At 37.7% G+C, this 21714-nt stretch overlaps 1 protein-coding gene across 1 annotated transcript in view; it reads right to left on the bottom strand.

The window, feature by feature from the left end:
• The window catches only part of LOC126967656 (ethanolaminephosphotransferase 1-like), a 31541-nt gene that overhangs the window by 8001 nt on the left and 1826 nt on the right, over nt 1-21714 (bottom strand). The window contains exons 3-5 of the mRNA XM_050812236.1: nt 8001-8223; nt 3422-3575; nt 1162-1270 (exon numbers count right to left, since the gene is read on the bottom strand). Coding sequence (XP_050668193.1) covers nt 1162-1270; nt 3422-3575; nt 8001-8223 — 486 coding nt within the window. The remainder of the gene's footprint in view (nt 1-1161; nt 1271-3421; nt 3576-8000; nt 8224-21714) is intronic.

Here is a 21714-nt window from a genome sequence, read left to right as displayed (position 1 = left end):
AACGCAAATTAATATATTTTTATGATTCTATTTTAAATACGGGCGAAAAATCTTCAAGACTGAAGCAATTAAGACGTCATTCATATTTCAGTTAATTTTACTGTTCTGGCTGTATGGGCTCAAACCCTTTGCCAGCCCTGTTAAAATTAAACAAACAAAAATCTACTTACAACGGCAAGTTTATACTCAACGGAGGGTTTTTATGAAAGTACGATTTCTCTTAAAAATATCTCATTCAATATTCACACGAATTTTAACGTTCCAAATTCAAATCAAAAATTCAATTTCTGTTCTGGCTGTATGGGCTTAAACCCTTTGCCAGTCCTGATAAAAATAAACAAACAACGTATATATATCTGCGTTTAAAAAAGAAATAATGACTTGCTTTACTTGAATGATTTGTGGCCTATGATTTGTGTAGCAGGTGTGAAATAATCCAATTTAATGTAAGTGCGGAAAGTATTTCTCCACGAGTCCCGGTTTGTTCAGCCAAGACGAATGCGCGGGAAATGACAATTCCGCACGTGCTACGAACGATGTTTTTAATTTTAATACATTTGCAAAAATACATTAATTACAAAACACAATATAAGTATATATATTTTTATACAAAATATTTACTTTTGCCTGCAGTGATGATGATACATATATATAAAAAAATATACCAGTGGGAGGCTCCTTTGCACAGGATGCCGGCTAGATTATGAGTACCACAACAAGCAATAATGTGTTAACATTACTGTGTTTCGGTCTGAAGGGCGCCGTAGCTAGTGAAATCACTGGGCAAATGAGACTTAACATCTTTTGTCTCAAGGTGACGAGCGTAAGTGTTCAGTATTTTTTGCTTTTTCAAGAATCCTGTGCGGCATTGCTTTATTATGGGCGGGGCGTATCAATTACCATCAGCTGAACGTCCTGCTCGTCTCATTCCTTATTATAATAAAAAAACACATTTCCATTTATGTATTAATAATATATTTATACTGCAACACAATCATTTCATACAGATTTTTTTTTAAGAATACTTTTGATTTAAAACTTATTCATGCATTTGGAGGTTATATGCAGGAGAAAAACAAAAATCCTAGGTGCGGCGGGGTGATCACCTACCAATCAAGTGATCCCGTCTCTGATGAAAACGAACACAGTTTAGATACATACCCACATACTAAAATCATATCCCCAAGGCAGGAACAAAACTCCCGTGTTATACTTCTCCCAGTGGCTCAAGTAAAAATTGAGAAGCAGATTCCACATCACGTAGAACATTCTGGAAGCATTAACTAGTTTTTTTATACATGTCTAAATAAATACCTTTGAGGGAACCGTAATAAGGCGAATTTGACATGATTTACAAGTGGGAGGCTCCTTTGCACAGGAAGCCGGCTAGGTTATCGGTACCACAACGGCGCCTATTTCTGGCGTGAAGCAGTAATGTGCAAACATTTACTGTGTTTCAGTGTGAAGGGCGCCGTAGCTAGTCAAATTACTGGGCAAATGAGACTTAGCATCCGTTAGACATAGCTTAGACTCCGCAATTGTAGTGCCGCTCAGAATTTTTGGGTTTTTTTAAGAATCCTGAGCGGCACTGCATTGTAATGGGTAGGGCGTATCAATTACCATCAGCTGAACGTCCTGCTCGTCTCTTCCCTTATTTAAAAAAAAAGCCCTAAGGGCTATATTACACCGGGACACCACGGTGGCGTAACCAGTCGCTACTAAACTAGACACCGTACAGACACCAAAGTCACCACACCATACTGAGACGGTATCAAAATGTAGAAAAAAGGAAACAGTGGTGGGTTCATCCTTATTTAGCCTTAGTTTTTCATTTTTAAATCTCTATCTGAATAAATAAATTTTATCTCGAGCGATAGCCAATTCTGTGGGCATCTGGAGGGTAAAGCCAAATTGGCTTCGAAGATGCTGGGCGTCATAATGTTTTTTTTGTCTCATCATGGTTCACCTGATTCCTGCCGCTGAATTCCACCTTTGCATGACACTCCACAAATTAGGATATCATCCCCACCATCTGTATGTGTGGCGGTCCTCCACAGTGCGGTTTTCAAGGAGCTTTCTTCCTCGTACTACAAAGCTGTGGAATGAGCTTCCTTATGCGGTGTTTCCAGGGAGATGCGACATGGGTACTTTAAAAAAAAAGCGCGTATACCTTCCATAAAGGCCGGCAGCGCTCCTGTGATTCGTCTGGTGTTGCAAGGTAATGTGGCGTTGCGGTGATCACTAAACACCAGGTGACCCATTCGCGCGTTTGTCATCCTTTTCCATATTTTTTTTATCCTAAATTGATGGACTTCTTTTAATTTCGAAAATAAGCCTTTTTGTATAATAATTATCCATAGTATGCAATTAACAAGCGCAATTAAAAAATAAAACAAAACAGTGCACACGTGTTGCACGCAATGAGGTGGGAACGTCACTGGCAGCCGGATTGGCGACCATGAGTGAAACACTATGCAGCTCTAAATAAATTAGTGGTGGCGCGACCAGTAAAATACTGTGCACGCGTCCGAGCTGGTCGCGCCACCAAACGAACACAAGATGAGCAAATCTCTTTAAAGCTGTATATATTTTATTGGTAGCGGCGACTGGCAGCGCCGCCGTGGTGTCCCGGTGAAATATAGCCCCTATGTATAGCGTTTATAAATGGACGTACGATACCATAGATTCTCAATCACACTCAAAAAGTGTCGTGCGACATTGCATTTTAAGATTCAAGACATAGAGTCTAAAATAGAGTTTCCTTACGTTACCAACATTATGTTAGCTATACTTGTATGCAACAAGGTTCGGACACTTTTTAGTCGCGCTTTCTTAGCTATTATCTGTCTAGTTTGTATTGTTAACCAAAAGGTGTCTATATGTTAATGTGTATTAAGTATTTAAAAGGTAAAGAAGATTTGAAAAGATCGACTCCGTTCGATATGACAATGAAAAGTGAACTTCGACTTTGTTAAGTATTGAAGTAAGATCGAATTTAGTTTATCATTGCATATCTTGTATAAATGTTTTATTTTGATTGGCATTGTTATGTATGTTTCTCCTACTAAGTCAGGCATTATAAATGAGTTAAATTTAATCAAACTCCAACCGCGATCTCTCGGGTTACGTCTGGGCGCTCTTACCATTGAGCCAACCGTTCGAGTGACGCACGGTTCGTAAATCTTGGTATGTCTCGTTCAACTATCAAGTTCTGGTTCCATAGTTGAACAAGGCATACGAAACGTACGTCACTCGAACGGTTGGCTCAGTAGGTACCCCTCATCGTTCATAAATTTGGGTTACAAATTTAATTTGTATAATTCCTCACTTCTGTAGTTAACTCCAGAAGTGAGGAATACAACTATATTTTTTTTTAATTATAAATAAGGGCAGGCCTAATCGGTATTTCATACTAAGATACCTTATAGGCGCGATAGAGAAATCCAATCTACCGAATATTGAGTAGAGACAGGCTGGTATGAAAAAGACTGAGTAGGAATCGAGCCCGTGGTCAAACAGCTCACCCAGAGGACCAGAGGTTTGAGTGCGACGTGCCTGCTTGCCATCAATACCATCTGTAATAATAAATAATCGTAATAGCAAAAATAGTTAAAGAAAACTACCAAAAACACGCTTTGATTGAAATGATAATACTTAGTTGAAATTTAAAATAAACATTAATTCCTGCCTTATCGACGATTAAAATTATATAAATTAACAAAAAACCTCATTTTGCAAATTGAAAAACGGAATAATTTTATCAAATTAATGTATTGTCATCGGTCCTCGATAAATCTACGAAATTTGAACGAAATCTAGCTGTTCTTAATGGTTCAAAATCGCGCCCAAATGAGTCGATTACAAACAAACATACATACAGGTTAAACTAATAAAAATCGTGTAAAAATAATCGATACTTTCTCGATAGATACTGTGGAAAGAGCTTCCTTGTGGAGATTTTAAGGACTATACGACATAGGTATCATACAAAAAGTGCGCACATGTTTCTAAAAGGCCGGCAATGCTCCTGTGATTCCTCTGGTGTTGCAAGAGGATTCAGCGGCGGTGATCACTTAACATCAGGTGACCCGTACGCTCGTCATCCTTTTCCGTAAAAAGAATCTCATCATCATTAACTATCAATTGTCAATTATCGACAGACGGACCAGCTTCGAACACGAGCCAAACGCTCGTGAAACGGTCTGCTCTAGGATAGACAATAGTCTTACAATAAACTGGCGTTTAGACGATCTGACAGCCCGATAAAGAGTTAACTAGTGGTTTATTAATTGCTAAATTAAATAATAAACAAGAAGTAATACCTTATCGATCAGAACTTAGACTTAAAACAAAAGGTGTACCACAAGGAAGTATATTGGGTCCACTTCTATTCATAATCTACATAAACGACTTACCTAGCATTACTACTAATAACTGTACTCTTTTTGCTGATGACATCTCTATTGTAATTAAATGTAACAATGAATTGACATATGATATAGAAATTAATAAAACAATAAAGGACACAATTGAATGGCTTACTGAAAATAACCTGACTGTAAATATAAAAAAAACAATGTATATGCAGTATTATAATAAGAATGGGAAAGGAAAAGATATTAATGTTAATTATCATAATGAGAATATTAAAGAAGCACAACTTGTCAATTTTCTTGGTATTTCTTTAGACAGCAACTTGTCAAGTCACATGTTGACAAAATTAGCAAAAAAATTAACCAACATGTATTTGTCCTCAAACGCGTATCAAAAACAATAGGTGAAAAAACAGCGCTAATGGCATATCATGCATTCGTGGTTTCAGCTTTAAGATATGGATTGGTCATATGGGGCAACTCGGTGAGCATAGGGCATTTATTTATTGGACAGAAGAAGTGTATCAGGGCGGTTTGTGGAGCCGGCCCCCTAGATTCTTGTCGACCGCTATTTAAAAAATTGAAAATTCTATCGCTGCCATGCCTATACATTTATGAAATAAGCCTATTTGTTCAAAAACATATGTGTGATTTCTATACAAAAAAAAGCCAGAAGGTTTTAAACACAAGGTATCCAAATAAACTCATGATGCCCTTCTGTAGAACTGCATCTTTTAGTAGAAATTTTTTCAGCATGTCTGTGAAAATATATAATAAATTGCCCAATGAATTGAAAGATTTACCGTTCAAAGTTTTTAAAAGAAGACTGCATCAGTGGTTAACAAATAAGTGCTTCTATAGTTTAAATGAATTTTTCAATACAAAATGAATTAGTCTATTTGATAATAATATATGTAAATTAATATACTTTTATGACATTGAATTTGTTAATATTATACATAGGTACTAAATGAATTATTAAGTTATTTACGTCTCATATTATAATATTATATAAGTATTAAAATTTCATTTTATAAATATTATTGATATCATTGTGAAATCCGACATGTTTCAATATAACAGTACGATTAGTGTTTAGACAATTTTGTAACATATTTTGCATGTCAATTGACGAAACATATTGGATTATCCATTATATTGTTAACACCTTAAGTACAATGTTTCCTGCAAATAAATTTCATTTCATTTCATTTTAATATTCAAAATAGTAATGAGCTTATTTCTAGCGTGGTTAACTGTTGGCGTCATGGCTTACAGTAACAATATTTTTTTTATGAAAATAAGGGACAAGACGAGCAGGACGTTCAGCTGATGGTAATTGATACGCCCTGCCCATTACAATGCAGTGCCGGTCAGGATTCTTGAAAAACCTCAAAAACTGAGCGGCATTACAATTGCGCTCGTCACCTTGAGACAAAAGATGTTAAGTCTCGTCTGCCAAGTATTTCACTAGCTACGGCGCCCTTCAGACCGAAAAACAATAATGCTTACACATTAATGATTCGTGGAAGATATAGGCGCCGTTGTGGTACCCATAGTCTAGCCGGCATCCTGTCCTAGCCGACAACAATAGATTCGCCTTCTTTTTCTATCTTGCTGTATCACCGATAGAGATGATCTTCTCTCTCGCTTGCTTTGTCTGTCTATACGCGTAGTACATTGTAAATCTATGGTGTAGGTTGTTCATCTGACAACAACGTGTTGAAACAGTCTAGAACGATTGATGTCGAAAACTGTGGTCTTTTTAAGGGTATTTTTTTTATGGAATAGGAGGACAAACGAGCATACGGGTCACGTGGTGTTAAGTGATTACCGCCGCCCACATTCTCTTGCAACACCAGAGGAATCACAAGAGCGTTGCCGGCCTTTAAGGACGGTGTACGCGCTTTTTTTGATATGCATTGCGACCACTGTACAGTGTGACGTCAATTTAGTATACTGTCAGCCGCAATTTTTGACGCAGCATTCAAATGAGTGTATTATAGTTTTCTAGTTCATTAAAAACAACTGTTGTTGGAGTACTGTCAAATTAAAAATATTTGGGATTAAACTGAAGGTATTGTTTATAAGACACTGGAATGGTTTTGACTGATCACGTGATCAAAGTACTGCGAGTATCTTACCTCGAAAACGCCAGTGCTCACAGTAGAATATGGCGGTGATTTATGACGTCATATATTTCCCTAGGCTACTGCGGCAGTATACTGGCAGTCCATAACGGAACGAATTTTTCTACAGAGATAGCACTGTACAGTGCTCGCAGTGCATATCGGAACATAACCTAAGTGATCTTTTTGACACCGTCTCAATGATTATGCGTTGTAAAAACATATTCCAATGAGTGGATTTGAAGAAGTCGTAAGGTCAAATTTCTACTACCATTGTTTTGTCAATATGTTGAAGGATTTTTTACGTTTGTTTTTTTCATATTGCTTTAAAAAAAAACATACTATAAAATATAATGTAATATGATATTGAGACACTTTTACAAAAAAAAACTAGGCATAGCCTGTACTATCGGTTCAAACGACAACGATATACAATATATTTCCATTTTCCAATATATATTTAAACATACATAAATATTTATATTATACTAACGGACCCAGGAAACGTTCTATTGCCAATTAAAGTAATAAAAAATCAATAATTTAAATTATTGGGGTATAAAAAATAGACTGTACATAAAATATATTGCGCTACAATTATTGTAGTAGATTGCCATCTTGAAACCCTATTGTGGATCTGTGGATGGAACAGAATAATACAAAAATAGGTGTTGATCGTTGAAGTTGTATGCATTTTTTTAAGCTGAATAAAAAAAAATAAAAAAAAATATATTAAGGGGTAAACCCTTATCATTTAGGGGTATGAAAAATAGATGTTGGCCGATTCTCAGACTCCGTTATGCTCACAAAATTTCATAAAAATCGGTTTAGCCGTTGCACGGGACACGAGAATTTTATTTATTAGATTTCCGAGTCACGGATGTGCCATGACTCTTTGCTAGGGTATGGCACAAGGCGCTTCTCTCAAAATTTCCATCATTTAGCCTGTATTGCTGTCATCTCTGACATGGCCCACCCCAGTATCAGCTCGATCCATTTGACCGCCTGCAACGCAGAGCAGCTCGAATTGTTGGGGAACCTGCCGCCGAATTCCACCTTCACACGACACGCTACAAATTAGGATATCATCCCCACCATCTGGATGTGTGGCGTTCCTCCAAAGTGCGGTTTTCAAGGAACTGTCTTGCGCGGTATTGGTTGTGCGGTATTTCCGGGACGATACGATATGGGTACCTTCAAAAAAGCTCGTACACCTTGCTTTAAGGCCTGCAACGGTCCTGTGATTCGATTGGGTTGCAAGAGGATGTGGGCGGCGGTGATCACTTAACACCAGGTTAAGCAAGGATTCCTTTTTCATAAGAAAAACCTTCATCTAAATTTCACCTTATTACTATTGTTGGACTCGTCAACAGAATCTATAAGTGATTCCCGTTTCCTATTCTGTGAGCAGGTAAACTATTGTTTTAATTATATCTCGACGCTGTTACAAAAGTAATAAATTTTTAAATACTGCGAAACCCAAATACTACTGGCTTACCTAAAGTGTACGCCAAGAACAGGAACACCGCGAGGAGATACCACAGCGACTGCGGTATCACCTCAGAAGGCACGTCGAGGGTTTCTGCGAGGGTCTGGTTCCTCACCCTCGTGCTGGCTGCTGTGTAGTCATAGTCATAGTACGACAGGAGTACGAAGTCCAACACGGTGAGGAGGAATCCGGCGAAGGTCAGGACGTTTGGAGCCACCCATCGAGGTACAATCTACAAAGTATATTAGAAGTTATTATTGACTTCTATTATGTACTGCGAGTAGTTGTCATTGTTAGATAAAATATTTTTTTCACTCCTCTACTACGAAAATACATAGGATGGACGTTCAACATATTTGATCGCGTTCAAGATCTGTGACTGTCGCTACCGTAATAGAAACATTGCAATTTAACAATTTTGATTTTGTTTATACTTATCGTTGACAGTTAAGACGGGTATTTGATGCACTTTGTTCTTTATGACATGCCTTAACCTTAGTTTACGCCAACACGCTCAAAAGGTATTGGTGAAAACGCTTTTTGTTTAATCGAGATTAAGACTGGCATTTGAACATGTTAAACTGAGTTTTATTGAAATCAGCTTGAAGTGATATTGGTGAACCTACTATTTTTTTTTATGGAATAGGGGCACAAACGAGCGTACGGGTCACCTGGTGTTAAGTGATCACCGCCGCCCACATTCTCTTGCAACACCAGAGGAATCACAAGAGCGTTGCCGGCCTTTAAGGAAGGTGTACGCGCTTTTTTTGAAGGTACCCATGTCGTATCGTCCCGGAAACACCGCACAAGGAAGCTCATTCCACAGCGTTGTAGTACGCGGAAGAAAGCTCCTTGAAAACCGCACTGTGGAGGACTGCCACACATCCAGATGGTGGGGATGATATCTTAACTTGTGGCGAGTCGTGCGAAGGTGGAATTCGGCGGCGGGAATCAGGTTAAACAGCTCTTCGGAACACTCACACACCCGTGATAAATGCGGTAGAACACACACAATGAAGCGACGTCTCTACGCAACGCCAAGTGATCCAGCCGTTCGCAGAGCACTGGGTCCCCGACAATTCGAGCTGCTCTGCGTTGCACGCGGTCAAATGGATCGAGCTGATACTGGGGTGCGCCAGACCTGCTTACTATGCCGTTGTGCCCCGGTATTCAGGCCAGGGTAACTTTGTTGCTCTGGCAGATGATATCTCGCTTTCTTATGCATTCCCATAATAAACGGGAAGTTATTGTGTAGGACGTTGATACATTTTTTGCTTGGCAATCTGACAGTATAGCAATGTTCCTTGACTGGTAATTCCTGTCGAGGTTTATTTCGGCACCTGTCAAGTGCATGTACTTCCGCCTGGTATATAGTTGCTTCCTTACCAAACGCTTCATGGTATTTGCTGGGCCTAAGACTCCAGCGCCGGACCGCCTTCAGTCTTGGAGCTATCCGTATACCACTTAATGGTATGACTATCTAGGTTTATTGTAAGGTCTGATGCATACATTTTCGAACAGTTGGTAGTTTTAGAAGTTCAGTAAGTGATATTAAATCCTATGTTGAATAAAAATATTTATATTTGTCGATGGATGACATCGCGCTCTATATTTTGCCATTTTTGGCATTTGGCAGTGGCATAAATAACTAATATGTTCCACTTGATTTTCATGCTAGAACACCCAGAAATGATCAGGAAATGAAAGAAAAATTAAAAAACGTATTCACTCCATGTGTTTTACTCACTAGATACTAATTGGCTAGTGGGCGAGTTTAAAGTTTTGTGTTGCACCGTCACTCGCACACACCGACTCGTTCGCTTCTAATGTCCTCAAGCTAGTACCTTGTAAATTCACGCCATGTAAACGAGGCTTTAGACTAAGCGGGCTATGCATCCATGTGTCACCAGGCTGTATTTCGAAAACCGCAATATGTTAATGATCTTATAACGAATTCAAAAATATCCGGTAGGAATATTAAGAATGGCATTTACAGAAGTTTTTAATAAGCACGTTTTTTAACATTACAGTGCCGCGAAAGAGAGAGATTGGGCAAAGTTAAAGTTTATATCACGCAAAAGTGCACAAAGGTAAATGATCTTTCATCTTCCACTATTCAAACTAGGTATGTTTGAATACCTTTACCGACATAGCGGGCCACATGTCATGATAAAAGAGATATGAACGCAAATATACAATACAGCTTATGATAATAGAATTCGTTATACGCCCGTGACCCGTATCTGATAAAACATAACCTAATTAGCATATTCATAATTTGCTGTCAACTTACACCGATCATATTGTTTTACCATTCTCAATGCCTTCGATATCAATGAAAGATAATGAAGGATTTTTCAAACAATTACTGTCTTTGCAAAAGTTTTTTTTTTGGTTTATTGGCCAATACAGACCAAATACATTACATTTTAATCAAATAAGTACCACGAAAACTTATCTAGGTACCAAGAGCCATTTATTTTATTTGTGATTTTCAAATTTTTTTTTTTAAACTTATTCTTTTTTCAGGAAGTACCTTTTAAAGCGTGTTTTGATTTTCGCTGTATTTATGTACATTTCTTGCAGCTCTTTGGGCAATTCGTTAATGTATTACATTGTAATTAGTTCTCTTCCCATATTTATTATAAATTTTTGGTAAGTAGTATTTGACATCTATATCAAGTTGTCGTAAACCTAAGTTCAGTAAACATATCGAAAAACTATTTGTTGATTTGACGGTTTCTCAGGCCAAGGCTAATTCTAGCTCTTATGGAATTTTAAAGCCAATTAAAAAGCATATTGCAATAAATATATTTGCCGATGGTCAGCGGAATGTCATCTTACTACGATCATAGCGACGAGAAACTACAGCTAAACTTCAAAAACCTGCACTTATACCAAACAAAATATTACATATGATCGGAAAGTAATTTTATCTTAACTGTTGTTTTTTTTTGAGATGCGGCAATTTTGAGATTTTTAATATATTGGTATTGCCGTAATTTTGCACAAGTCATAATCGTACAAAGCAAAGAAACCAATCTATTAATACAATAATGTTTAAAGCCTTGAAGTTCGGTTTTGTTTTGCGCAAAACATAATATTTAAAACAATGGTTTTACTATTTATAACGCGCTGGTGAGAAATTACCTTGAGTATTGTTCTGTGGCTCGGAATCCGTACAATTACTAGTACATTTCGCCTAAGCACTAGATAACTCGACAGCTATGGTGGCAGGCTAACACCTGTTATGATGATATCTTTTAAGGATTTTATGTGAAACCATGAGCAGATATTTTTAGTACTTTAGTATTTCCCTGGGCTTCGGTGATCCATACTCTTTCGTTTGTTATTTTTTTTTTATGGAATAGGAGGACAAACGAGCGTACGGGTCACCTGTTATTAAGTGATCACCGCCGCCCATACTCTCTTGCAACACCAGAGGAATCACAGGAGCGTTGCCGGCCTTTAAGGAAGGTGTACGCGCTTTTTTTGAAGGTACCCATGTCGTATCGTCTCGGAAACACCGCACAAGGAAGTTCATTCCACAGCTTTGTAGTACGTGGAAGAAAGCTCCTTGTAAACCGCACTGTGGAGGACCGCCACACATCCAGATGGTGAGGATGATATCCTAACTTGTGGCGTGTCGTGCGAAGGTGGAATTCGGCGGCAGGAATTAGGTAAAACAGCTCTTCGGAACACTCCCCGTGATAAATGCGGTAGAAGACACACAATCAAGCGACGTCTCTACGCAACGCCAAGTGATCCAGCCGTTCACAGAGTACTGGGTCCCCGACAATTCGCGTTGCTCTGCGTTGCACGCGGTCAAATGGATCGAGCTGATACTGGGGTGCGCCAGACCAGAGATGACAGCAATACTCCATGTGTGGCCGGACCTGCGCTTTGTACAGCGCTAGAATGTGGGCCGGCTTGAAGTATTGCCGTGCTCTATTAATGACGCCCAGTTTCTTTGAAGCCAATTTGGCTTTGCCCTCCAGATGGCCACGGAATTGGCAATCGCTCGAGATTTCGAGACCCAGTATTCCGATACTAGGCGATGTTAGCTATTTTGCCTTTGATCCTTAGGGGCCATTCATAAATTTCGTCACACATATTATGGTTTTTTTAACCCTGGAGGAGCCCCGTCCTTGTCACAGGTGGAAACACTTGTGAAACCCCCTCCCCTTGCTGCGACGTCACATTTGTTTTTATAAGTAATAAAATGTATACTTAGTGATTTTCCAAAATTTTCTATAAATCGGGCAGCGATATATTATTATCAAGAATCACGTGAAGTTAAATATTTTAAAATTGCGGTCGCAAACCAACGTTCACCGGGTATACTTTCACTTTTTCAATACAATATTTTATAGGTATCTATACTAGACTATATTTAAGACAAACTTACATTGACATATTCTATGTTCCGTAGACAAAATTTTGTTTAGTCATTTGTAGTGGGGAATCCAGCTAACTCGTCGATAACCGGTTTTGCTGTTATTTAACCACGTTTAGACTAGTTTTCTGTGTGTTGATAAATAAAGATCGAATAAGTAATATTTCCTTAAATTCTGCTTAACGTATAGTTTTTGAGTATTTTAGCATGTGACGTCACAAAGTTTTGACCTTACCCCTTGTCACCTTTTTTATTCGCCTACCCTCCCTATGAAGTAATTTATGGATAGCCCCTTATAGACCAGACTTTCGGTTGCAGGTTTCCACAAGATAAGAATAATAATACATTTCGTTTATTTCAAAGATTACATATACTATTTTAGTTCTTGAGAATTCCCAGTAAGTTGTCTTAAGGACACTTGTAATGGGAATATCTCGCAACTTCCTTAGCAGATACATATTACTTAATAAACAATATAGAAATAAACAGAAATGATTAAAAACCAAATTTTACAATTATCGCACAATGAAAACAAGTCTGAAAACTGTGTTTGTGTGTGTGTGAGTGTGTGCATGGGTTTGAGATTGGACCTTTAATTGGGTCTATAATCATTCTATAGAATGAGTGTGCTTGTCATGTCAGTCTGATCAGAAGATTTTCCACTTCATCATAAGCAAAACAAGTTAGCCAATAAATATAAAGCTTTTCTGCATAGATGTCATGTCATACGATATATTATATTTAGGTCACAATTTATTTTATTATCAGCAAAAGTAGTGCGAACAGTTAATGGTGGGAGCTACTTTATCATTTCTTCTACTGATCAATTTCGCGTGATGTAGCGGAATGGCGGCTGAAATGATGTTTAGTACATAAAGTTTCCTAAATGTCAAAAGATTACAAGTCAAATAAAGTGAATCATTTGGAAATCTTAAAAGTTTGAAGTACATGACCTTCAAAAGTGATGTTTGAGCCCTTTCCAATTCTAAGAGGCTTATCTTTGTTGGGTCGCCCCATACCGGGATGCAGTAGGTGATCACTGATTGAGCCAAAGCGATGTATATTTTATTAAGGACTGTGCTATTCATACCGTGCCGCAGAGATTTAAAAATCCAGATAAGTTTTCTAACCCTGGTTATGACAAGTTCGATTTGGTGATGCCAACTTAACCTTTGGTCAATTAGGATGCCGAGATATTTGGTACAATTAACCTTCTCTATGGAGGGACAATTACAAGTCAAATCGTGTCAACAAGATGATGGTAAGATGGAGACAACACGGCACTTTTCTCTGTAACTATTACCAATATTATGTCAGTATAAGACATCATGGTGCTGTAAATTTTTTGTTCCTCAAGGTTCCTGAGATTTTTGGGGAGCTCAGAAACCCCCGCGTAGTAAATTTCATCTAAACAGTTTGAGCCGATTAGGAGATACGTAAAATAGATATTCAAAAATTTGTATGAAAGGTTTGATGCTTGTGTATGAAGCCAGGTAAGTAGGTCAGGGCTTGGCAAATAATCTCTTCCTACCCGAGAGACAAGCGTGATTGTGTATCACATCTAGCTTTTGCCCGCGACTTCGTCCGCTTGGTAGTCGATATCAGACATCGAAGAGGTTAAAATGAATAAGTTTTTGTCTGTTTGATTCGCAGACCAACAAAACAACTTCTTAAGCAACCTTCTTAAGCAACAAAACGTTGATCTATCAGATCAAAGTTATGTTGCTTAAGAAGGTATTTACAACAATACTTATTCATAAATTACATTCTTAATCATTTTAGTGGAAAAAACTAAAATAACCATAAAAGTAAATATCGTGTGCAACAGTTGTTTGCGGGATTGAAGATCGATTGATAAAATTGAGATGGAAATATAAGACGCCATGAGAAAGAAAGAAGAATAACAAAATATACCCCATCTAGTAAAATTTCAAAAAATGGAATGGTTGTGTCTATACAATCTATTTAGGAGTTGAATTTTCAAAAATCCTTTCTTTGTACATATTTACGTCACATGGAATATGGGATGATGTATTTTTTTTTGGATTGTTATTTGTATAAATATGACAGACATTTAGGGCTATAAACCCAACGGAACCCCTGTTCGTGTAATCGACTTTCAAATGATATTAGACTATGATATTATATATTGAAAATTGATTTTTAAATTCTTCTTTTATTGTATTTTGCTTTAAGATTCATTACCAATAATGCTCTTCTAAATAGTTACCAATAAAATGAATGTGACCGATAAGCGTTAATCTTAATATCAATATTTTTCACATCTTTCTATCTTAGATTAAGGATTGGTCTCCGCTGCGCTCCAACTAGATACCGCACTACCTAAGAACAATAGCTTTTTTATTACGGCAACTATTAGATGCTTGTGTGCATCTTGACACTCAATAGTCAATGGCATCTTTCAAATTTTGTAACATACGCTTCGTATAAATTTTACGTGGAAATTAAAAAACAGACACAGAGGCGAAACACGTGTCGAATTGTTTAAGGACAAATATTGGCGGAATTAACACTAAAGAAAACTCAAATCATTTGGATAATTATGGATTTCCGCAAAGTAACGCCTACTTCAATAAAGTTTTTTTAATAACAGAAATTAACAATATTAGAATATACTGCAGAAACTAAGGTACATAAGCAACTAAACATTTTTTAAACAAAATGAAATTTCTAAAGAAAATGAATTTATTGTGAAAGAATAGGATAATTTATTACAAAGTATGGCCGGCCTCCTCTGCTATTCAGAACTTGTCGGCTACGATTATTCATTGAATTAATGAGACTGTTTATGTCATCTTGCGGTATCCGATCCCAATGGAATTGTAGCAAATCCTTCAGCTGTTGGGTTGTTGTCACTCTGTCCAAGTCCTTCAAAACACGTCTCTGGAGCATGTCCCATGCGTGCTCGATGGGGTTGAGGTCTGGCGATTTTGCAGGCCAGGGCAATACCCGGACGTTCTCCGTTGCGAAGTATTGACTGGTTCGCAGAGCTGTATGTGAACGCGCATTGTCACGCATTAACGTAAAATCTGAGCCAAAGGTTTCTGCAAATGGATGGACATACGGTCTGAGAATATCCTTAACGTAATTTTCAGCGTTCATGTGTCTTTTTTCTTTTCGCCTGTTCTTCATAATACCCTCCCATACCATAACTGTTGAGCCGCTGTATGGATAACCTGCCTGAATACACCTGAGCCTTTCAGTATTTCCGGGCGGTCGGTACACTAGCACCCTTCTTGTATCAGGCCTAAACCAGAATCGCGACTCATCGGAAAACATAATTTTATCCCATTGTTCCTGGGTCCATGTTCTGCGTTCTCTACACCATTCATTTCGACGAGCGCGATTCCCGTGACGTATCGGTGGGCACCTAATTGGGCGTCGAACTCGTAGGCCGCAGTCGATTTCGCACAGTTTTGGGACTTACATCAATACCACTTGAATTTTGTAGCCTCAAACTTATCTCTTGAGCGGTTAACATCGGCTGGCGTCTTGCAGTCAGTTGTATGTACCGGTCTTGCCAAGTGGTTGTACTCCTTTTACAGCCTGAATGCTGTTCAGCAGGTTCCCATGAATTATTGAAGCGCTGCCACAGACGACAAATAACACTTCTATGAATGCCAAAATGCCGAGATACCTGAGATTGATTACTTCCCGCTTGTAACATCTCTACAGCTCTTTGCATTTCATTTGCCGTCAACTGACGTCGCTCCATGACGTAAAGAATATCTAACAATTCAATTTAGTCGTTAACTTTATTTAAATGGTTGGTAAAATTATAAAATCAAGACTTAACGTAGCAATAAAAACGCACTTAAATTCAAACAAATTCCCTTTCATTTAATTTTATGAAAAAAAAAACAATACATAATCGATTTTTTTTTACAACCCGCCAGTATGTCATCAATAACAAAAAAGTTTACATACCTATGCAATTTGAGTGAATAAAGACTTAGAAATTAATTAATATAAATGGTAAATTTGTAATATCATGCATGTTGCTTAGACTTCTTTGATGTGTGTACTTACTGATGATATGTGATCTTCTCTTTCTCATTTCTTCTAGTATTATTTTTACTACGCAATCCGGCATTTTAGTTTCAATTATTAGCAAAGTTTGACAGAACATGTGGCACGCAACGTCACAGATTGTTCGAGACTGGCTCGAGTACGCCCACTTGAGCGTAGTATTAGTTGCCGCACTTTGCGACTACGCCTGCGGTATCTAGTTGGAGCGCAGCGGAGACCAATCCTAAATCTTAGCTTTATATTATAAAATTCCGTGCCACGTTGTTTGTCCGTGATGAACTCCTAAACTACTCATCCGATTTTAATCAAATTTGGCACACTGAGTGCAGTTTGATCCAACTTGAGATATAGGATAGTTTTTATTTGTCGTGACCCTAATTATTTTTTAATTCCAAATTTTATTTCTGTTGGAATAATTCCATAAGATATTTGACGCAGAGTTTGAAGGTTCTGCGTCGTTTCTGCTGTGAAGCAGTAATGTGTAAGCATTACTGTGCGCCGTAGCTAGTGAAATTACTGGGCAAATGAGACTTGACATCTTATGTCTATTATGTCAGACCGAAACACAGTAATGCTTACACATTACTGCTTCACGGCAGAAACAGGCGCGGTTGTGGTACCCATAATCTAGCCGGCATCCTGTGCAAAGGAGCCTTCCAAATGGTAGTTTTAACATATACGGAGGAAATATAGTTAGTATCTCAATCGACGTAAAAAAATCACATAACAACGGCATGGGATTGACTAGAATTCAAATATCCTTTGCGGTTGCGAATTACGTGCAGCTATTTAGAACGCAAAAAATTACTTTGAAACCACAGACCTGACGAGTTGTTTCGATTCGATTTTAATTCGTTCAACAACGGATGCAGGTGTTGAGCTTATCAAGAATATTTTTGATGCCTGGGAGGAATTGCAGAATGCACTTGGCATCTTCTGTGATTTATCTAAGGCTTTTGATTGTGTTCAACATTCAACGCTGGTCAGGAAGCTATGTCACTATGGCATAAAGGGAACTGCGCTCGATCTTTTGATTTCATATCTAAACAATAGAATTCGGAAGCTCGACGTGAATGGCAGGAGATCTCCTGGGACTCCTCTCAGTATGGGGGTACCACAAGGGTTATTCTCGGACCGTTCCTTTTCCTTATCTATATAAATGATCTTCCTAATCTTATAGAGAAAAAACATAAGGTAGTATTGTTTGCGGACACTTCACTGATTTTCCAAGTGAAAAGAAACCAAACTATGTATGACGAAGTGAACGATATTCTATCTGACATAGTGTACTGGTTTAGCGCTAATAACCTATTGTTAAATAGCAAGAAAACGAAATATATAAAATTTACCGTACCAAATGTCAAAAATGTTGATGCAAGTGTTTTGTTAAACGGAGAGGTGATAAAATCGGTAGAATCTGCTAAATTTCTTGGCATAACTCTGGATTCCAAATTACAATGGGGCCCCCATATTGAAGGATTGGCGAACAGACTTAGTTCTGCAGCATACGCGGTTAAAAAGTTTAGACAATTAACTGACATAGATACGGCGCGACTTGTATACTTTAGTTACTTCCATCGTATTATGTCCTATGGTATATTGCTGTGGTGCAGCGCTGCCGATATTAATACAATATTTGTGCTGCAGAAGAGGGCTTTTCTCGCTATTTATAACCTAGGCCCTGAGGAATCATTGAGAGCAAAATTCGAAGGAATTAACATCTTGACTGTTGCTTCTCAATATATTCTTGATAATGTCATATATGTTCATAGGCACATAAGTGAATTTGCGAGAAACTGTCATAACCATAATGTTAACACCAGGAACAGACATAAGCTTATAATGCCTACTACTCGGCTAAGTCGACTAGTAGTCGTTATTTAGAAAAAAGTTTTTTTTTTTAATATGATATTTTGCATATAATAGATATTATTATGCATTAGTTTAGGTGAAGCGTAGCTAAGGCTGCCAATTTTTATTAGAAGAAATAGAGTATATGTGATGTCAAAGAAGTGACTTTCAAAAAAGATAGTTATTTATTTTATATTTTAAAAAAGGTATTTTTTGTACAGTCCAGATCATTCCAGAAGTCTAGCAGCCTTTTGAAGTTTCTGCAGGCATCCGGAAGCGATGCTGGTGACTGGAATATTCGTGCCCGTTGTTCGGCCACACTGCTGCACTCCATAAGTACGTGTTCTGGCGTTTGGGGCTGTCTGTTACACCTTTGATAGACAGATGCTTGTTCAAGGGACAGTGACCGGTGACTACACCTACAATTGTGTGTATATTGTCCCCGTGTAGTCTCATGAGGTTGCGAGCGAACCTCTTTGGGGGCACTGGAACCGCATTCTTTGTTTGCCTGCAACCTTTGCTGTTTCTCCACTCTGTTAGATGGGATTGTTCCGTTTTTTCTCGTAGCCATTTTTTAATTTGGGCCTGAGATATGGATAGCAGTGGCTTCGGTCCATATGCTACAGCTTCGGATCCCCTTTTGACTGGTTCAACTGCGGCATCATTGCCCAGTGAGTTTCTGTGTCCTTTAATCCATTGCAGAGTGACTGTGTTCTGGTTTACGATGGAAGTGCGTTATGGCATTCCAGTATAAGGACAGATGTTATGGTGTTGTTTTGAAGCGCCTGAAGTACGGATTCTCTGAGATTACGAAGTCTGAGATTATCTTAATTAGCTACCTAATCCTAATCCCATTATCAATCAAATAACACGAATATACGCAATGATTATGTTACTAGTTACGCAACTACATATTTATTTTGATATAGATAGCAAAATATATATCAACACAATGTGTTCTATATCTGTAGAGGCCTTCAAAGATACAAAGGTAGTTTGAATCTTTTATCTCAGCTGTCTAAGGCCGGATATACATTCACGGGCATTTTCCGCGAGTCGACACATATTTACTTTAACTTCAAGTTATGTACGTAAAAAAGGGTATATACAAATCGGTTATTATCAAAGATTTATTTATGAAAATAAGGGACGAGACGAGCAAGACGTTCAGCTGATGGTAACTGATACGACCTGCCCATTACAATGCAGTGCCGCTCAGGGTTCTTAAAAAAACCCAAGCATTCTGAGCGGCACTATAATAGCGCTAGTTACCTTGAGACATAAGATGTTAACATCTCATCTGACCAGTAATTTCTAGCTACGGCTCCTTTCAGACCGAAAAAGAATAATGCTTACACATTACTGCTTCTCGGCAGAAATAGGCGCCATTGTCGTACCCATAATCTAGCCGGCATCCTGTGCAAAGGAGCCTCCCACTGGTTAAAAAATAAAAAAAAAACTGGGTACTCGGCAATTTATTACGATATATTTTTTTGCTTAAGCCCAACTACAGAATATTTATTTATTTTTATTAGAGAATGTGTTACGAGACGAGCAAAAAGTTCATCTGCCCATTGCAATGCAGTGCCACTTTTTTATTGAACCCAAAATTTCAGCCAGCAAATTTTACTAGATGGCCAGAAGTTCAGAAGCCTCTGAAAATGATAAAAAGTGAAAAAAAAAATAATAGAAGAATGAAACTTATTGGAAAAGGAAGAGAATATAATAAAAATGAAAGAAAAAATAAATTACGGGCCATTTGAGGTCGGGAAGTGGAAAAGGGGGGGTGTGTTAGGGTAAAAAAGCGGTTTATCTTTGTTTCCGGAAAAACTACAAGTTGTATGGCAAAAAGTTATATTGGAAAGTTGTAGGTAATAAAAAGATCTACAACTTTTTTTCGATAATAACTATAGTCGGTTTGCACGATGAGCACTTGTTAATGGTATCCGCACTACGCGTCTCCTGGAGAACTGCTGGTCCTCGTGTGAACGATTTCTAATGATCACTAACACTAGCGGGCTGTGATGCAGAGTTCTCTGCGCGCAGTCAAGCGCACGTAGCCGTCCTCCTGTGCGGAAGTTGCTCAAATTCTGCCAGATACTGGTCTACTGGTTAGTCTCCCAGTCTCTTGAAAACGATTCCAAGCATTCTGGATTGCTCGCCGGGAGAAACAGCTGCAACGCCACAGAACGCTGCGAATGGCTTTCTTGAAGCAATGTTACGGCCCTAGTTACGATTGGCAAGTCCAAATAACGTCGAATTCTCGGCATAACTTTTTTAAAATGTTAATTCAGGCACTACTTAAACAAAACTTACAATGTTCCCGACAGAATCTTATAAGTTGAAATCCGTCTTAAAATTGGGTAGAATCAAGTGATTCCAATAAATTATCAAAAACTACCAACTTTGAACAATTATGCAGGTGGAGTATTAAAAAAATGCCACTTGAGAATGCATAAAAAATAAATTATCCCTAACGAGGTCAAAAAAATCAAGTGGCCATTTTGTTTTCATATGTATATAAGTACATACACTTAATGTAGTCCACTGCTATTAAGTACATATTTGTATATCTATAACATCCTATATTATTTACTTATTTGGAATGTCTTCTCTACGTATGTATGGAAATATATTGCATTACCTCAATAGGTCTTGCACATCATTTGTTAACCATTAACTATACATTGCTCTGACATGTAGTTTATTATAAATATTATTGTAACAGATTCTTATTTTATTGATGAGGTACTTATAGGAAATCTTTAAAGCATCTTGACTGTTATAAATTATCAGCTCATTTGCTTTTATTTATTATTCAAAGATAGTACAGATAGATCTCAGTGTAGGAAGTTATAATTCGCCAGAATTCTATAAGGAAACAAAAAACTATCGCGACACACGAATATTCCCAATAGGACTCTTTTTCATATCATCAAAGAACACATGAAGCTTGCTGGATTTAAAGGACATGCACTAAATCAATCACTACAGTTACAAAATGCGAGTGAAACGATTACAGATATATTGTTTCCATAAACTCTCAATGGCAAATCTTGAAAAGGAAAGACCACTTCCATTAATTGCCTAAATTTATTTGAGGTAAAATGCAATATTCCTATGTTTTTGCCAGCAGTGTAGTGTTATGTATATTAATGCTGCTTCATTCACCAAAATCAGGCGATATGAGAAAACTTATGATAAAATATACTTGAAAAACAACAGAATTAAATATACAGGCCTATCATATAAAGTATCTTAGTCTGCATTTGGACAAAAGACTTACATTGCCAGAAGCACATATTTGGAAAAGAAAGCAACTTGGCTTTCCTTTTCCTTCTTCGTCTTGTTGCCCGTAATTCCCAACTTTCTCTTGAAAATAAAATACTAGTATACAAGGCTATTCTAAAGCCAATGTATGGGAAT

This window comes from Leptidea sinapis, chromosome 13, assembly GCF_905404315.1.
Source record: "Leptidea sinapis chromosome 13, ilLepSina1.1, whole genome shotgun sequence".
Taxonomy (NCBI): domain Eukaryota; kingdom Metazoa; phylum Arthropoda; class Insecta; order Lepidoptera; family Pieridae; genus Leptidea; species Leptidea sinapis.
The sequence above is the reverse complement of the archived record's forward strand: the minus strand, read 5'-3'. Positions and strand labels throughout refer to the sequence as shown.